This window comes from Dermochelys coriacea, chromosome 4 (genome assembly GCF_009764565.3).
Source record: "Dermochelys coriacea isolate rDerCor1 chromosome 4, rDerCor1.pri.v4, whole genome shotgun sequence".
NCBI classification, from domain to species: domain Eukaryota; kingdom Metazoa; phylum Chordata; order Testudines; family Dermochelyidae; genus Dermochelys; species Dermochelys coriacea.
In genome coordinates, this window is record NC_050071.1 from 124781058 (window position 1) to 124799838 (window position 18781).

The following is an 18781-nucleotide window of genomic DNA, read 5'->3' on the forward strand; positions in this document are numbered from 1 at the left end:
CTAATAGTATTGATGGACCTATCCTCCATGAATTTATCTAGTTCTTTTTGAACCATGTTATAGTCTTGGCCTTCACAACATCCTCTGGCAAAGAGTTGACTCTGCGTTCTGTGAAGAAATACTTCCTTTTCTTTGTTTTAAACCTGCTGTCTATTAATTTCATTTGGTGAAATGTTCTTGTATTATGAGGAGTAAATAACACTTCCTTATTTACTTTCTCCACACCAGGCATGGTTTAAAAGACCTCAATCATATCCTGCCTTAGTCATCTCTTTTCCAACCTGAAAAGTCCCAATCTTATTCATCTCTCCTCATACAGAAGCCGTTCCATACCCCTAATAATTTTTGTTGCCCTTTTCTGAATATTTTCTAATTCCTTTTTTCAGATGGGGTGACCAGATCTGCACGCAGTATTCCAGAAGTGGGCATACCATGGATTTATGTAGAGGCAATATGAATTTTTTTGTCTTAATAATGAGGCTCCATGTTTGTCACAGATTCCATGACTTTCCGTGACCTTGATGACTTCTGCAGCAGCCTGGCGTAGCTGGCGTGGGAGCTGCCTGAGCAGCCCCTGGGCCAGTCACACTGGCTGTCGCTGGGGCAGTCTTGGGCCCCCCTTCTCCCTAGCAGCAAGAGGGGTTTTTTTTGAGGGGGGCACTCAGGGCTGGGGTGTGGGGCAGTGCTTACCGGGGGATGGGAGGGCTCCCAGAAAAGCAACAGGAACTTCCCTCCCTCAGCTCCTAGTTCCATGTGCTGCCTCCACCAGCAAGCACCGCCCCCGCAGCTCCCATTGGCTACAGTTCCCAGCCAATAGGAGCTGGGAGTTGGGCCACAAGAACCATCTTAAAATAGTCCCAGAATTATAAATATTTACAGATTTTATTAAACCAATTCAGATTATTTCAGAAAGGGAACTTTTTAACTATTAATATGAATAACTATTCCAAAACAATTCACCTGAAAGTTCCTTTCTAATCCCAAACACATGCTCAGTCAGTGTCCTGCCAAAATCTGCACAGATTTCTGAAATGGTTTCTGTTAATCTGAAAACATGGGACAAGATTTTTTCCCCAGAAGTATTAATAAATGCCTCTATTTATTTTACTTTCCTGTGCTGCAATCTGTTTCAATGACTGGGATAAAGGTAATTTCAGAGCAGAGTAGGTGTGAATTTACAAATTAAAATGACTTTGCTTTGCACAAACCTCTGATGGAGTTGTGCAGAAGGTAACTGAGAGTCAGCTAGACAAAAGAGTCTGAGATTTGTCTGCTCAGTGCAGAGAATAAACATTCTGTAGTACACTCTCTCCACTAGTTCTCTTGTGGCTTCTCAATCTGAACTCCTGCCCCCTTACCTATCTCCAAATGGTTTCTGAAAGCAATACTCACAGTCCCTCTCAAAACAGTTTTGGGAGGGCCTTCAGAATTCCTCATTTTATTTCAGTCCCTGCATTCATGCTTGCAAGTGCTGCTGGCTCTTTGTTATACCTAGCTACTGCCTCCAAGGACTCCATTTCCACTTTGTATACACAATCCTCTTGGCTAGTCACATCTAATTACACACACTCAGGGGTGAAAGTAAAGGACTTACCAGTACGCCGGAGTCCTGAACAGGGGGCGTGGCCTCAACTGGAAGAGCAGGGCCTTAAATCCCCAGGCCCTTTAAATCTTAATTTAAAGGGCCCGGGACTCCAGCTGCGGTAGTGACGGCTGGGAGCCCTGGGCCCTTTAAATCACTCCCGAGCTACCAGCTGCAGAGGCGGCTGGGAGCCCCAGGACTCAGGGGGTGATTTAAAGGGCCCAGGGCTCCAGCTGCTGTTACCGCAACGGAGCCCCGGGCCCTTTAAATCACTGAGGAGCCCTGGGGGCTCCCGGCTGCCACCGCTACCCTGGGGCTCTGGCAGAGCTTTCATAGAATCATAGAATCATAGAATATCAGGGTTGGAAGGGACCCCAGAAGGTCATCTAGTCCAACCCCCTGCTCAAAGCAGGACCAAGTCCCAGTTAAATCATCCCAGCTAGGGCTTTGTCAAGCCTGACCTTAAAAACCTCTAAGGAAGGAGATTCTACCACCTCCCTAGGTAACGCATTCCAGTGTTTCACCACCCTCTTAGTGAAAAAGTTTTTCCTAACATCCAATCTAAACCTCCCCCATTGCAACTTGAGACCATTACTCCTCGTTCTGTCATCTGCTACCATTGAGAACAGTCTAGAGCCATCCTCTTTGAAACCCCCTTTCAGGTAGTTGAAAGCAGCTATCAAATCCCCCCTCATTCTTCTCTTCTCCAGACTAAACAATCCCAGCTCCCTCAGCCTCTCCTCATAAGTCATGTGCTCTAGACCCCTAATCATTTTCGTTGCCCTTCGTTGTACTCTTTCCAATTTATCCACATCCTTCCTGTAGTGTGGGGCCCAAAACTGGACACAGTACTCCAGATGAGGCCTCACCAGTGTCGAATAGAGGGGAACGATCACGTCCCTCGATCTGCTCGCTATGCCCCTACTTATACAACCCAAAATGCCATTGGCCTTCTTGGCAACAAGGGCACACTGCTGACTCATATCCAGCTTCTCGTCCACTGTCACCCCTAGGTCCTTTTCCGCAGAACTGCTGCCGAGCCATTCGGTCCCTAGTCTGTAGCGGTGCATTGGATTCTTCCATCCTAAGTGCAGGACCCTGCATTTATCCTTATTGAACCTCATTAGATTTCTTTTGGCCCAATCCTCCAATTTGTCTAGGTCCTTCTGTATCCTATCCCTCCCCTCCAGCGTATCTACCACTCCTCCCAGTTTAGTATCATCCGCAAATTTGCTGAGAGTGCAATCCACACCATCCTCCAGATCATTTATGAAGATATTGAACAAAACGGGCCCCAGGACCGACCCCTGGGGCACTCCACTTGACACCGGCTGCCAACTAGACATGGAGCCATTGATCACTACCCGTTGAGCCCGACAATCTAGCCAGCTTTCTACCCACCTTATAGTGCATTCATCCAGCCCATACTTCCTTAACTTGCTGACAAGAATGCTGTGGGAGACCGTGTCAAAAGCTTTGCTAAAGTCAAGAAACAATACATCCACTGCTTTCCCTTCATCCACAGAACCAGTAATCTCATCATAAAAGGCGATTAGATTAGTCAGGCATGACCTTCCCTTGGTGAATCCATGCTGACTGTTCCTGATCACTTTCCTCTCCTCTAAGTGCTTCAGGATTGATTCTTTGAGGACCTGCTCCATGATTTTTCCAGGGACTGAGGTGAGGCTGACCGGCCTGTAGTTCCCAGGATCCTCCTTCTTCCCTTTTTTAAAGATGGGCACTACATTAGCCTTTTTCCAGTCATCCGGGACTTCCCCCGTTCGCCACGAGTTTTCAAAGATAATGGCTAAGGGCTCTGCAATCACAGCCGCCAATTCCTTCAGCACTCTCGGATGCAATTCGTCCGGCCCCATGGACTTGTGCACGTCCAGCTTTTCTAAATAAAAAGTTTTCTTTAAAGGGTCTGGGGCTCCACTGTGGTAGCGGCTGCTGGAGCCCCCGAGCCCTTTAAATCCCTGCCTGAGCCCTGCTACCCGAGCCCTGGGGTAGCAGCAGCGTGGCTCCAGCGGGCATTTAAAGGGCCCCAGGGCTCCAGCTGCCGCTACCACCCCAGCCATTTAAATCGCCGCCAGAGCCCCGCCACTACTACTCCAGGGCTCAGGCAGCAGGGCCCTGGCGGGGATTTAAAGAGCTGGGGTGGTAGCAGCGGCTGGAACTCCGGAGCCCCACCACCGCTACCTCGGGCAGCAGGGCTCAGGCGGGGATTTAAAAAGGGCTCGGGGCTCCGGCAGCCACTACTGCCCCGGCCCTTTAAATCCCTGCCAACCCCTGCCACCGCTACCCCAGGGCTTCAGCAGCAGGGCTCCAGTGGGGATTTAAAGGGCTGGGGCGGTAGCGGCAGTTGGAGTTTCGGGGCTCTTTAAATCCCCGCTGGAGCCAGGCTTCCACTACCCCAGGGCTTTAAATTGATGTCTGGGAAAGCCGGTAGCAGTACGGTGCAATCGGCTTAGTTTCACCTCTGCACACACTATTACTGAGTCAGATTCATCCTTCGAATTCCCTCCCCAAATACCCCACTGTGACACAAAGGTTCCTTGGCAAAGAGTCCCCTAATCTTTGCAAACAATTCTCACCTCAGACATGACAAACTCACTATACCAAACAAATGTCTTACTGGATATTTATCCATAAAGAGTCACATGTAAGGTATCAACAGAAAGCTTATAACTTATTAAAAGTCATAATCATTGTGAGATGTATGTACAGGTAAATTTAAAGACTAATGTATTTATACTGAAAGCATGCTTTATGGACTTTGGGGGGAAATTAAACACATGGGGAAAATATGTCTCAGTGATGTCACCCTGTCCTGAAATACAAGACTCAGCTGTTTAGCCTTGCTCAATCCCAAGACTATCATGGAAAACCATCAGAGACAACTGTAAGCAATCAAAACCTCTTAAATTGTAGAAAAGGAACATTACAATGAGGCAGGAGTTTCACCCTGTCTATGAATAGAAACCGAAGACCGTTTCAATATAACAGAGAGGAGGGGGAAGTCCTCTGAATCCTTTCTTTCAGGAGACATCTTGAGTTCTCATAAAAAATTGGTTCCTGGTTCTGTGAAGTCAGCCAGCTCTGCAACAGACTGAACTTTGCGGGGGCGGGGAACCTACTTTACTAGGTAAGAAAGGACCGGGTTCATGTTTTATGGTTTTGTTTTGTATTGCAATCATTTGTTTATAAACTCTCTTGTTTATAACTAAATCATAATTATTTCTTAAATAAACCTACATTTGTTTAATTATAAGTGCTCAGAAGTGCTGTGTAGTTTACAGTAGAGGTGATTTAAGGTTGTTTAAGATTTTTTAAAGTACTTCAGAAGCACGAAGGCTGCCAGTCAGTGGGCCACCGGACAATCAAACTGCTAAAGAAGCACTCAGGGAAGACATTGCTGTTGCAGAGAAGCTAAATGAATTCTTTGTATCCATCTTCACAGCAGAGGATGTAGGGAAGAGTCACATACATGAGCCATTTGTTTTAGGAGACACATCTGAGGAACTGTCCTAAATTGAAGTGTCAATCGAGGAGGTTTGGGAACAAATTGATAAATTAAACAGTAATAAGTCACCAGAACCAGATGGTATTCACCCAAACATTCTGAAGGAACTCCTATATGAAACTGCTGTGTTATATAACCATGTTATATAACCTATTGCTTAAATCAATCGCTGTACCAGATCACTGGCAGATAGCTATTGTAACACCAATTTTTAAAAAAGGCTCCAGAGGCCACCTTGGCAATTACAGGCTAGTAAGCCTAATTTCAGTATCAGGCAAATTGGTTTTAACTACAGTAAAGAACAGAATTATCAGACGCATAGATTAACACAATAAGTTGGGGGGAAGATTCAACACGGCTTTAATAAAGGGAAATCATGCCTCACCAATCGATCAGAATTCTTTGAGGGGGATCAACAAACACGGGAACAAGGGTGATCCAGTGGATATTGTTTACGTGGATTTTCAAAAAGACTTTGACAAGGCTCCTCACTAAAGGCTCTTAAGCAAAGCAGACAGTCATGTGATAAGAGGGAAAGTCCTCTCATGGATCAGTAACTGATTAAAATATAGGTAACAAAGGGAAGGAATAAATGGTCAGTTTTCAAATAGAGAGCAATAAATAGCAGGATCCCCCAGTATCTGACTGGGACTAGCACTATTCAACATGATCATAAATGATCTGAAAAAAGGGATAAACAGTGGGGTGGCAAAGTTTGAGGACAATGCTAAATTACTCAGGACAGTTAAGTCCAAAGCAGACTGCGAAGAGTTACAAAGGGATCTCACAAAACTGTACGACTGGGCAAGAAAATGGCAGCTGAAATTCAATGTTGATAAAAGCAAAGTAACACACACTGAAAAACATAATCCCAACTATAATACTAAATAATGGGGTCTAAATTAACTGTTATCATTCAAGCATGAGATCTTGGAGTCCTTGTGGCTACATCTCTGAAAACAACTGCTCAATGTGCAGCAGTCAAAAAAGGTACCAGAATATTCGGAACCATTAGAAAAGGGATAGATAATACAGAAAAATATCATAATGCCTCTATATTGTTCTATGATACACCCACACCTTGAATACTGTGGGCAGCTCTGGTTGCCCCATCCCAAAAAATATATATTAGAATTGGAAAAAGTACAGAGAAGGGCAACAAAATAGATGGGGTATGGAAGAACTTCCATAGGAGAAGATATTAAAAAGACTGGGACTGTTCAGCGTAGAAAAGAGACAAGTAAGGGGGGGATATGACAGAGGTCTATAAAGTCATGAATGTGCAGAAAGTGAATAAGGAAACATTATTTACCCCTTCACATAGCACACAAACCAGTGGTCATCCAATTGCATTAATAGTCAGGAAGTTTAAAACAACCACAAGGAAGTCCTTCTTCACACAACACATAGATGACCTCTGGAACTCATTACTATGGGATGTTGCAAAGGCCAAAATATAACTGGATTCCAAAAAGAATTAGATAAGTTCATGGAGGATAGATCCATCTATGGCTATTAGCCAAGATGGTCAGTGATGCAACCCCATGCTCTGGGTGTCCCTAAGCCAACGTTTCGCAAATGCAGCCACCAGGGGGTTTTCGTGTGGCCAAGAGAGCCTATTGGGCGGTGGTGGGGTTGGGGATCAGAGGCAAAGCATCGGCCCCTCCCACCCACTCCTTGTTGCTCCTGGATATGCTGCCCTACACCACCTCTGGAGAGAGGTGAGGCACAACTCTTCAGGAGTAAGGTGAGTTCTTGACCCACCTTGGGGGGAGAGGGTTTGGTCAGCAGGTTCCAGCAATGGGACATCAGGAGCCTGCCCATGCAGCCCAGGTCTCCAATCACAGGGCAGTGAGTACTGACCCCTTCGGCTCCAGCCACACAGCCCTGGCCTCCAGCTGTGTGGCAGCAGACACTGGCCCTCAGCTACAGCTCCCCCAAGCTCCTGCTGCGCAGTGGCAGGCACTGGCCCCAGGCACTGACGACCTCCAGCCCCAGCTGCACGGCAGCAGACTCCAACCAGGGGGCTTTGGGCACCAATCCCTGGATTTGGCCATGGAGCCGCAGGTGCTGACACCTGGCTCCGGCCATGGAGCTTCAGTTGGCCTCTGGACCCCAGTTCCAGCCGTGTGTTGGCAGGCGCTGGCCCCAAGCTCCAGTCGCACAGCCACAGAGTTGATCTCCTGCCCTAGCTTCACAGCAGCAGGCACTGACCCATGGTGCTGTTCCTGGGCTCTGGCCACATGGTGGCAGGAGCTGGCCCCGGGTGCCAACCCCTGGCCTAGGCTGGCAGCAGCGAGTGCTGGCTCCAGTCACACAGCAGTGGACAATGACTCCTGGGTCCAGGCATGCAGCCCCGGGTTCCGGCACCCAGCTCTGGGCGCGCTCTCTGGCCATGCGGCAGCAGGCACTGGTCCCAGGCACTGACCCACAGCTCGGCTGCACGTCAATGAGCTCCGAATTCGCAGTTCCTGTCCTCAGCTCCGGGCTCTGGCCGCGGGCACTGAGCCATGGCCCTAGCTGCATGGCAGCAGACAACAGGCACTGGCTCTGGCCACACAACGGTGGGACTCATCACCCATCCTCACTGGCTCCTGCTGCCCCCCACACCCCGCATCCATCCCACCATGGCTTCTGGTCCCTGCTGCCTCCCCTTTTGGTCTCCCCCACCTCATCCAGGGCTTAATGGGTCCTGGGGCTTGCTGAGAAAAGTGATATTAACAAACATGCAAGTATCCACCTTTCACAGCAGACTTACTAGCTATCTGTGAAAAGTGATAAATGATATTAACAAACATACAAGTATCACTTTTCATAGCCTTCCAGGAAGCTACTAAGTGTGCTGTGATATTAACAAATACACAAATATCATTCCCCAAGTGGGATGCAGCATTATTTTTGTTATTGAGTCTGCCAAAAATAACCCTAGAAATATACATTACAATGATTTGCATGTGTATCTGTGCATATTTAATTGTTTTTCCTAAAGTTAATTAAGTATTTTAGGAAAAAGTTTCAGTGAGACCATCAGTAAGAGTTGGTGGCCGCACTCTAAGGCCATCAAAAAATTGGTTGTGAAAACCCCTGCCCTAAGCCTCCAACTCTCAGAAGGTGGGAGTGGACGACAGGGGATGGATCACTTGATAAATTGCCCTGTTCTGTTCATTCCCTCAGAAGCATCTGGTACACAAATGCAAGAAGCCTGGGAAACAAATAGGGAGAACTGGAAGCCCTGGCACAGTCAAGGAATTATGATGTGATTGGAATAACAGAGACTTGGTGGGATAACTCACATGACTGGAGTACTGTCATGGATGGATATAAACTGTTCAGGAAGGACAGGCAGGGCAGAAAAGGTGGGGGAGGTACATTGTACGTATGAGAGCAGTATGACTGCTCAGAGCTCCGCTATGAAACTGGAGAAAAACCTGAGAGTCTCTGGATTAAGTTTAGACGTGTGAGCAACAAGGGTGATGTCGTGGTATAGGAGTCTGCTATAGACCACCAGACCAGGCGGATGAGGTGGATGAGGCTTTCCTCTGGCAACTAACAGAAGTTACTAGATTGCAGTAACTGTATTGCAGTAGCCCTGGTTCTCATGGGAGACTTCAAATCACCCTGATATCTGCTGGGAGAGCAATACAGCGGTGCACAGACAATCCAGGAAGATTTTGGAAAGTGTAGGGGAAAATTTCCTGGTGCAAGTGCTGGAGGAACCAACTAGGGGCAGAGCTCTTCTTGACCTGCTGCTCACAAACCGGGAAGAATTAGTAGGGGAAGCAAAAGTACATGGAAACCTGGGAGGCAGTGACCATAAGATGGTCGAGTTCAGGACCCTGACACAAGGAAGAAAGGAGAGCAGCAGAATACGGACCCTGGACTTAAGAAAAGCAGACTTTGACTCCCTCAGGGAACTGATGGGCATGATCTCCTGGGAGAATAACATGAGGGAGAAAGGAGTCCAGGAGAGCTGGCTGTATTTTAAAGATCCTTACTGAGGTTGCAGGAACAAACCATCCCCATGTGCAGAAAGAACAGAAAATATGGCAGGCGAGTAGCTTGGCTTAACAGTGAAATCCTTGCTGATCTTAAACACAAAAAAGAAGCTTACGAGAAGTGAAAGATTGGACAAATGACCAGGGAGGAGTACAAAAATATTGCTCAGGCATGCAGGAGTGAAATCAGGAAGGCCAAATCACACTTGGAGTTACAGCTAGCAAGAGATGTTAAGAGTAACAAGAAGGGTTTCTTCAGATGTATTAGCAACAAGAAGAGAGAGTCAAGGAAAATGTGAGCTCCTTACTGAATGAGGGAGGCAACCTAGTGACAGGTGAAAAAGCTAATGTACTCAATGCTTTTTTTGCCTCTGTCTTCACGAACAAGGTCAGCTCCCAGACTGCTTCACTGGGCAGCACAGCATGGGGAGGAGGTGAATAGCCCTCTGTAAAGAAAGAAGTGGTTCAGAAAAGCTGGACCAGCACAAGTCCATGGGACCACATGCACTGCATCTGAAGGTGCTAAAGGAGTTGGTGGATGTGATTGCAGAGCCATTGACCATTATCTTTGAAAACTCATGGCGATCGGGGGAAGTCCCAGAAGACTGGAAAAATGCTAATGTAGTGCCTATCTTTAAAAAGGGGAAGGAGGAGGATCCAGAGAACTACAGGCCAGTCAGCCTCACCTTGGTCCCTGGAAAAATCATGGAGCAGGTCCTCAAGGAATCAATTCTGAAGCACTTAGAGGAGAGGAGAGTGATCAGGAACAGTAGCATGGATTCACCAAGGGCAAGTTATGCCTGACTAATCTAATTGCCTTCTATGACGAGATAACTGGCTCTGTAGATTAGGGATAAGTGGATATGTTATTCCTTGACTTTAGCAAAGCTTTTGATATGGTCTCCCACAGTATTCTTGCCAGCAAGTTAAAGTAGTATGGGCTGGATGAATGGACTATAAAGTGGAAAGAAAGCTGGCTAAATTGTTGGGCTCAATGGGGGGCGATCAATGGCTCCATGTCTAGTTGGCAGCCGGTATCAAATGGAGTACTCCAAGGGTCGGTCCTGGGTCCAGTTTTGTTCAATATCTTCATTAATGATCTGGAGGATGGTGTGGACTGCACCCTCAGCAAGTTTGCAGATGACACTAAACTGGGAGTAGTGGTAGATCCGCTGGAGGGTAGGGATAGGATATAGAGGGACCTAGACAAATTAGACGATTGAGCCAAAAGAAATCTGATGAGGCTCAACAAGGACAAGTGCAGAGTCCTGCACTTAGGACAGAAGAATACCATGCACCACTACAGACTAGGGATCCGAATGGCTAGGCAGCAGTTCTGCAGAAAAGGACCTAGGGCTTACAGTGGACGAGAAGCTGGATATGAGTCAACAGTGTGCTCTTGTTGTCAACAGCATTTTGGGCTGTATAAGTAGGGGCACTGCCAGCAGATTGAGGGACCTGATCCTTCCCCTCTATTCGACATTGGTGAGGCCTCATCTGGAGTACTGTGTCCAGTTTTGGGCCCCACACTATAAGAAGGATGTGGAAAAATTGGAAAGAGTCCAGTGGAGGGCAACAAAAATTGTTAGGGGGCTGGAGCACATGACTTATGAGGAGAGGCTGAGGGAACTGGGATTGTTTAGTCTGCAGAAGAGAAGAATGAGGGGGGATTTCATAGCTGCTTTCAACTACCCAAAAGGGGGTTCCAAAGAGGATGGATCTAGACTGTTCTCAGTGGTACCAGATGACAGAACGAGGAGTAATGGTCTCAACTTGCAGTGGGGGAGGTTTAGGTTGGATATTAGGAAAAAGTTTTTCACTAGGAGGGTGGTGAAGCACTGGAATGGGTTACCTAGGGAGGTGGTGGAATCTCCTTCCTTAGAGGTTTTCAAGGTCAGGCTTGACAAAGCCTTGGCTGGGATGATTTAGTTGGGGATTAGGTCCTGCTTTGAGCAGGGGGTTGGATTAGATGACCTGCTGAGGTCCCTTCCAACCCTGATATTGTACGATTCTATGAATCCATACGATGGACAAAAATATTTTTTTTCAAGTCTTGTTCAATTTGCCACTTTGGTTTTCTATACTCAAATCTGAATAGATGATTCAAAACACAGAAGCTTATTAACCTTAGGAAATGTACAACACGTAAGCAGCTGCACCACCATGCTGATACTAAAACATGCCATTGTCTAAGGGGAGAAACAGAAATCTATCCATAAAACATCTAGCAAACTAATTCTCTTTATGGCTGAAAAGATAGCACACATCATGATATACTTAAAGGTATTTTCCCAATTTTTCAATAAAAATAAAAATTAAGAGGAGGAAATCTGCCACTCTATGGACAGGCAGTCTCTTTCATTTTATTTTCTTGTTTACGTACATGTGTGACAGATTGGCTAACTTACTCTACACAATCCTTCAAAAGAAGCATGATACACCTTTTGAGTTATTTTTATTTTATTTACAAAACAGATTGCTATTCCATAGAACACGCATTATTTTTATCAATTAAATATTAAAAAAAGTGTTAAAAAGATAATCTGTCTTTGAAAGCTCTGATTTAAACCTTGCAATAAGAATAAGATTAGAATATATTTCAGTGATGATTTATTTGTATGCAGCCATTAATAAAATCTATATAAATATTTCAGATAACGAATTTTTTTTTTATAATGAGCAGCTCAGCACATTCCTGGTAATTACTAACTGCCTATGGTTGCAAGATGAAGACATTCTATATAACCATTAAAGACATTACCTGGATAAAGCTGATAAGAGCCACTGTTGTGCCACTTAACCAAATGCTTCAAACCATCCACTGAAAACCATCCTTCTGAATCCATACCAAACTCAGCTGTAATTGCCCAAAGCACATTGGGTGAAGATTCTTTCCTCAGCTTGGGACATTTTTCCTTTGTAACTTCTTCCTGGATAAGGCAAGCTAATGCCTTGTCCTCCAACAATTCCTATTAGCCTTTTACACACTTATGAGAAAACTGATTCTTTTCCCTCATGGCTTCAAGCTGAGGAAACCAACAGTATACTTAACACAGAGCACTATAAAATGCTACATAAATAATTTAAAGAAAAGACCTTTCATCACTGTTGCTAAAGGAACTTTAATTATTTATGTCACAGTGGAATCCATCTACTGTAACTGTGGACTAGTGGTATCAGAACTAAAAGATAAGTCATAGGTCTGTTAGAAGAGACAATTCATCAGGTATTTGCAACTTAGATAAGAATAGCGTTTCAGTTTTTTAGAATTGTCACATTTTTATTGCATCTTCTGTGGTTGTGTTTTAAAAATGTAGTTCTATATTATTTTGCAGTTGTAAACATTCTAAGCTTTCCAAACAGATTACTTATGAAAAAATAAACTGGTTCTGGTGATGAGAACAACAAAAAATCCACAAGCAGCAGCAATTACAATGAAATGCTATATAAGAGCTCAAAATTCAGAGTTTAAACATTCACATACATGCAATTACTATTCTTTGAAAGTAAAAAGTAATAATAGACACCCACTCTGTGGAACTAATCGGGGTGGTGAGGGATGACAGGTCAGAAATTACATACTGCAAAATTCTGAAGTGTTAAATTACCTCACCTACTATCTTGGTATTTCAGTGACCAATAAATGCCCACATCTCTGAGAAGGAAGGCCAGGTGGATGAGTGCTGATATTCTGTAAATGTATACCCACTGATCTCGTCAACACTATATTATGCCTAAAATTTCCCCCTTGTGAAACTCCATCAGTGATAGCAATGGTAAGAGAGGAGTGAAGACATCTGGCATTTTAACTATAGTCTCTCAACTGGCCTAAACAGCACAATGTTTAAAACACCAGCCAACCTACATTCTATTCATGCTAGTGCTCCCACTGTTACTGTACCAATGGTACCAATAGTTGGAAGTGTGAGGAGAAAAGACTACTGTAGACACAGCCTCAGAGAATAAGAATTACAAGCAGTGAAATAAAATGGTTTCTGCAGATACCATGGCAAAGACGCAGTATAGTTACTGATCCATACCAATAACCTCATTTCTCAATTTTATTATTTTCTGCATTTTGAATGGCTGAGAGTAGGGTGACCAGATAGCAAATGTGAAAAATATTGATGGGGGTGGGTGATAATAGGTGCCTATATAAGAAAAAGCCCCAAAAATCAGGACTGTCCCTATAAAATCAGGACATCTGGTCACCCTAGCTGAGTCAGTATGCAAATCAGATTTTATTGTTTATTTCTCAGTTATTATTCAGTAAGCAAATCCCTGTTCTTTAGCTGATCGCTATTAGTCAATCTGAAGAGAAAGGGTAGTATATGTACAGTTATTCCTGAATAACTCCACACCAGTTATGCAAATCCCTCTGTTCTGATTGGTTACTGCCCTTAATATTTCCCCAATGATATGCACACAGGAAAAACTGAGCCAGTTTTTTGAACCCTCAAAAGTTGGTATTTTTATTGCCCTGAGGACTGAATTTGGTGTGTGAACTGGGAGTTTGTTTAGAGCTCAAAATTCAGCTTTAAGTAAGTTAGATCTAGAAGTGCTCTTCACCTTGCACAAAGTGCAGCTGGTCAGTTGAGGGCAGAAGGATGGAGGAGGGGAAATACAGGAGGAAGTGAGGTTAGAGGCTTAGCCTTCCTTCAGCGACAGCCTGTAAGCCTTATTTTCACACATCTTCAAGGGAAATGTACTTACTATAATTTTCCCATATTGATCTTTTTCCTCCCACCCATTAAAGAAAATGACAACATTTTCAAACTTTGGTGTTTTAAGTTAGGTACCTAAATAAATGGCTTTATTTAGGAGGTGCTCAAACCCTATCAAATCCTGCTGATTTAAATGAGTGCAGTGGCTGCACAGCACTTCTGAAAATTAAGCCATTTATTTAAGTTGTCTCAATCTGGATTCCGCTCCATAATTGAAGGTGCCTAAATCTGAAAATTTTGGCCAGTGGGAAACTATACACCTTTTTATTTTGGTGGTGACAACCCAAACATGCACATTTGGAGTTACTACACAATCTGACTGAATATGGCTTTGAGCAATCAGCATCCAAAGCCAGACTCTAATGTCAAGTTTTTACATAACATGAGGCACTAGTGATTTGAGAGATAAAAGTTGGTGTGCCCCCTGTTCTAGTTGCAAGGATAGATTTAAATACATATTATTTTTACAAGGGGACATCCTGACATAAATGGCTTGTATAGATCAGGGAAATTTGCAGTGTTAACTATATTAATGTTGTTACACTGGAACAAATTCCTCTAACCTAGACAAGCCTGAAAATATGTAATTCTGTGGGTCTTCTAATGAAGTGCTGATATAAAAAAAAATAGAAAAAATTCATTGCTGTGACATTTTCAAAGAAAGTAAAAGTCTGAAATTGTCATATAGACATTAATCAGAACATTATACTTAGTGCAGCTCTAGCTAAAATTAGTTAAGATTTTATTTCTATTCAGTTTTTCTGGTTTCACTCCCTTCTCTTGGGTCTTATTTTTCCAGTTTACCTTCTATATAGTTAAGCATTTATTAAATATTACTCTTCATACAGTCTACATTTTATAGCTTTGTACAGAATTTACACTGGTACCTTAAAAATTGAGAGAGTGTATGGTGTTAAATCTACAGCACTACCTGAAAAGACAGCTAAAATACTAGAATATAGAACAGAATACTGAGTGCAAGTTACAATCTGTTCTTTTACCTCAGCAACCTACACAGCCCTCAGACTTCACGACTCTAGGCATAATTGTGTTTTCACAATTAATTCTGTAGAATTTGGTAGACTTGAAAATAACTTCAGTAACAATACTGGAGGAGCAGAACATGACAAGCCAGAGATCTCTAATAAAACTGACAAATGGAAGTACATTGTGCTTGATGTTAATATCAAGGGAGTGCTACTTCAGGGATCCCATTTCATCAGCCAATGGAGATTAGACATGCCATGAAGGATAAATACTTTTCATTGTAGACAAGCAGATAATGCATAATCTTTTTTCAGACCAACAAATTTATAATACAAACTTTCAGGACACAAAAATCATTTCTTGTGGAATTAGCAGTCTGTACAATATGCAGATTAGTAAACCTACAAATACTGTGTGTGTTAGGTTATGTCTTGACCGCAGATAAAAAGATGTGTTTTTACACAGAGATGGGAAACTCAAGAGAGCTAACTGGATGTAAAATCATAGTGGAGACAAGACATTATAGTTTTTATCTTGATGTAGTTAGTCAGGGTCAACCCTACCCCTTTCACCTAGGGTTTTTATCTTGACTAGCTACATTGAGATAAAAACAACCTGTGCCTTGTCTCCGCTAGAATATTCCATCAAGACAGACTACTCACTGTAAAAACACACCTTTTTACAGTGTAGATAAAGATATAGCCTTTGTTTAAGAAACAAGAGATGGAATAGGTGCACACTGTCTTTCCCCCTGTTATCCCATGGCCAATTAGTGGTTGGGCTTCAAACAGATTCTATGTTCTACCTCCCATCCAAGTGCTGTGACAGTGGTGACAGCTGAAGAAGAGAAAATACCGATGGGATAAGTTAACTGCTAGCAAAATGACACAGTGAACTCTGTCTAGGGTTATATTTCTGGCTGAGTCCCAAACAGACCTCTTTTTTTTTTTTTTAATAAGAAATGACAAAGAAAGATAGGGGAGGAATGAATAATGCGAATTGCTATGAATATATTTGCCTACTCTTCCACTTAGATCAAAAAACAGGCAACTAATCCTACCCTCCTCCAGCTCCAGAATCTTCCTTTTGTTTTAGTTCGCTTTTTCCTTAAACTGGTGTTTGCGTCCTTTTACCTAGTTAAACAGTATATATTATACAGTACTCAAAGATAGCCAAAATGGGTAAAATACATGCAAGACTGATCCTTTGCAGGACCAAGTGAGGCAACTCTAGAAGCAAACAACCTCTACTGTAAACTAAGCTATACTAAAGGCCTTGTATACCGTTAAGGAATCATATTTAAACTGTTCCAGCTAAACTGGTTTCTAACATAACTTGATTGGTTATTACGGATGGGCCCAAATGGTGCAAGGGCCATGCTAAAAAGAGTATGTTCTAGACTATGTAGAACACATTTTTGTTTTTTGGTTTTTTTTTTAAATGTCCAGCATGGGTTGAACTTCTTCAGACCCTAGTTACAACTTAGCTAAAAAAATATTTTGTTTTTAAATAAGGTTCTACCAAACTTTTTCCAGCTGCCAAACCATATTAGAACCTTAATTAGCTGAAACTGCCACTCAACTGAACTTAAACACAATTCTTTATCTCTATTTGAACCCAGCATAGTAGGAGGCCCAGATAGCAATGTTAATCTAAATAGTGGATTTTGGTTCAGAGTTCTCAAATGAAAGAGTGAGACAGCTTCTTCTCAGTTCTTCCTGACTGAATACAAAATGTAGCATAGACAGTGACTCTACCCAATAGTTATCCCAGAACAGCAAGAACTTCAGGTTGGGTTACATTTATTCACTTTTTAAGGATGCCATCTTATTTATCTAAAACGAATGCATTACTTCATTATAAAAAGACACTCCTTTTAGCCCCAACAAGAGCTCTGAGATCACACCTAACCTATGAGCTAGTAGCTGTCTCTGCAAGACAAAACAGTAAAAAACTTGTTTTAACATGTAAAATGAAATGGTGATGATGAAAAATTCAATGGTAAAAGAATATATAGGACATAAAGGATATTTAAAAAATGAGAGAGAGTTTTTAATCAATTACCAATTTTATAATATCCCACAAGATCAACTTTTTAAATAATCACAAATGAAGAATTCTAGTTGTAATAACATGCATTTATTTAAATCCATATGCCACAAATAATTTATGAAGGTAAACAAAGGAATATGAAATGTAAACATGAGGCCTGATCCTTCAGGATTTTCATAGGCACGATTCCTACTGAAGTCAGTGTACCATTAAGGATTGCAGAATGGGCCCATCATGTCTATCAAGCAAACGCTTCTTGTCATATGACATTTATCATACTTTACCACACTATTTAATGTGGGAACTTTGATTTTCTGAATACTAATAAAAGTGTCAACAAATTTTAGCTTACCTCCATCAGACACAGTTGCAGACTACAATAAAAAAGAAAGAGATGAATTACATAAATTTCATGACAATACAGAGAGAAACTTTTCTGAGTAACGTACAATACTGAAAGTGCTGATCAGTCTTTGCATTTTGGCCCAGAAAATCAATTAGCCCCAGGTGACATGGGGGAAGAGACAGTATAAATGAGTCAGCAGTTATTTTCCAACAGCTGCTGCCTCCTCCCTAACAAACTTCTCCCAAGCTATTGAACTAATGTCTTATAGCCTGATCCCACAAATATTTATTGGGTAACGTGCTTCCCAATGTGTGTAGTCACACTGAGTTCAACAGGACTGCTTACAAAGTTACTTGTGTGTACATGTTTTTAAGATCAGATCCTTATGTTCTTAAAGGTAAACTTCAAAGGTTAAAAAAAAGTCATATCTTTTTTGTCCCTTTGTGTTGTATAAAGAAGATCTGAGAGGTTCTCTTTTTTCCCACGTTTGTGTTTTACAATAGAAATTCAGGCTGGACTCTATGTCTTTACTGGGGGAAACAAAAACATGTTTTTAAATTGAGTTAGCCATCAAGGTACAGATAGTTTTTACCTCAATGTAGCTAGTTAAGGTACAACTTATACCTCCCAACACACTATGTCAAAGTAAAAGTATTTATCTCAACTAGCTATGCTGAGAGAGCCATTACCTGTCTCCAACAGGATTTCACATCAAATTTTGCACTATTGACATAGCATAGTGCCCTAGGATGAGTGGGCAACTAGTTAGATGATAACAATGTGGGTTTGTCTACAAAAAAGTCTTACCTTGGATTGCCAATTAATTTAAGGTAGTTAAAACTTTTGTAAAAGCTAGTGTGTGGACATTCCCCGAACATGTGTTAAAGTACACATATATTTGCTCTTTACCCTGAGCTGAGCAGAAGTTAAGAGGTAGAAGCAATTTTTAGTCAGACTGAACTTTTTCTGTTCATTCTTTTTTGTTAGCATCCATTCAAATGACTAACATTTTAAATAGGGGAAGTCCTTATTGATTATTCAAAAACCCTTGTCCTTTTAAGTAACTCATTAAATGGTCACATTTTTACCCTCTAGTGGTCTTCTAACAAGACCAGAAAAGCTCAGACTATTCATTTATGATATTTCCCAAATAAGGGACAATCAGTGCAGGAAAACACAACTATATATCTCCTTTCAGGATGTGTACATCATAAAGAAACAAAAAATAGAACAGAGGCCAAATTAAAAAGCAAAACCAAAAACCCGCAAAAACTTTCAGTCACCTTTAAAACTTTAATTGCATTTTTTAAATGAAGTCCTTTCTATAATATTTAAGGACTAGATCAATAATACTGAGGTATAAATTAGTACAGCTCCATTAGCCTCACCAGCTGAGGACTTGGTCCCATTTTTTTTTTAAATTCAGTTAGTAGTAATTTTGAATTTTCAAAGCCTGTCATTTTATTATGCTAATCTTAATCAAAATCAAAATAGATTTTTAATCATTGCTTTTCTTTTCATGCATCACTGAAAAAACATTTCTTGTGAAGTTATATAAAAATAAATCTCTCT

The 18781-nt window shown here is 42.2% G+C and overlaps 1 protein-coding gene across 14 annotated transcripts in view; it reads right to left on the bottom strand.

Annotated features, from left to right (window-relative positions):
• The window catches only part of RGS12 (regulator of G protein signaling 12), a 173554-nt gene that overhangs the window by 70884 nt on the left and 83889 nt on the right, over nt 1–18781 (bottom strand). For all 14 annotated transcript variants that reach the window (XM_038400163.2, XM_043512523.1, XM_038400158.2 and 11 more), the window contains one exon: nt 17216–17237. In XM_038400163.2, the coding sequence (XP_038256091.1) occupies nt 17216–17237 (22 nt within the window). The remainder of the gene's footprint in view (nt 1–17215; nt 17238–18781) is intronic.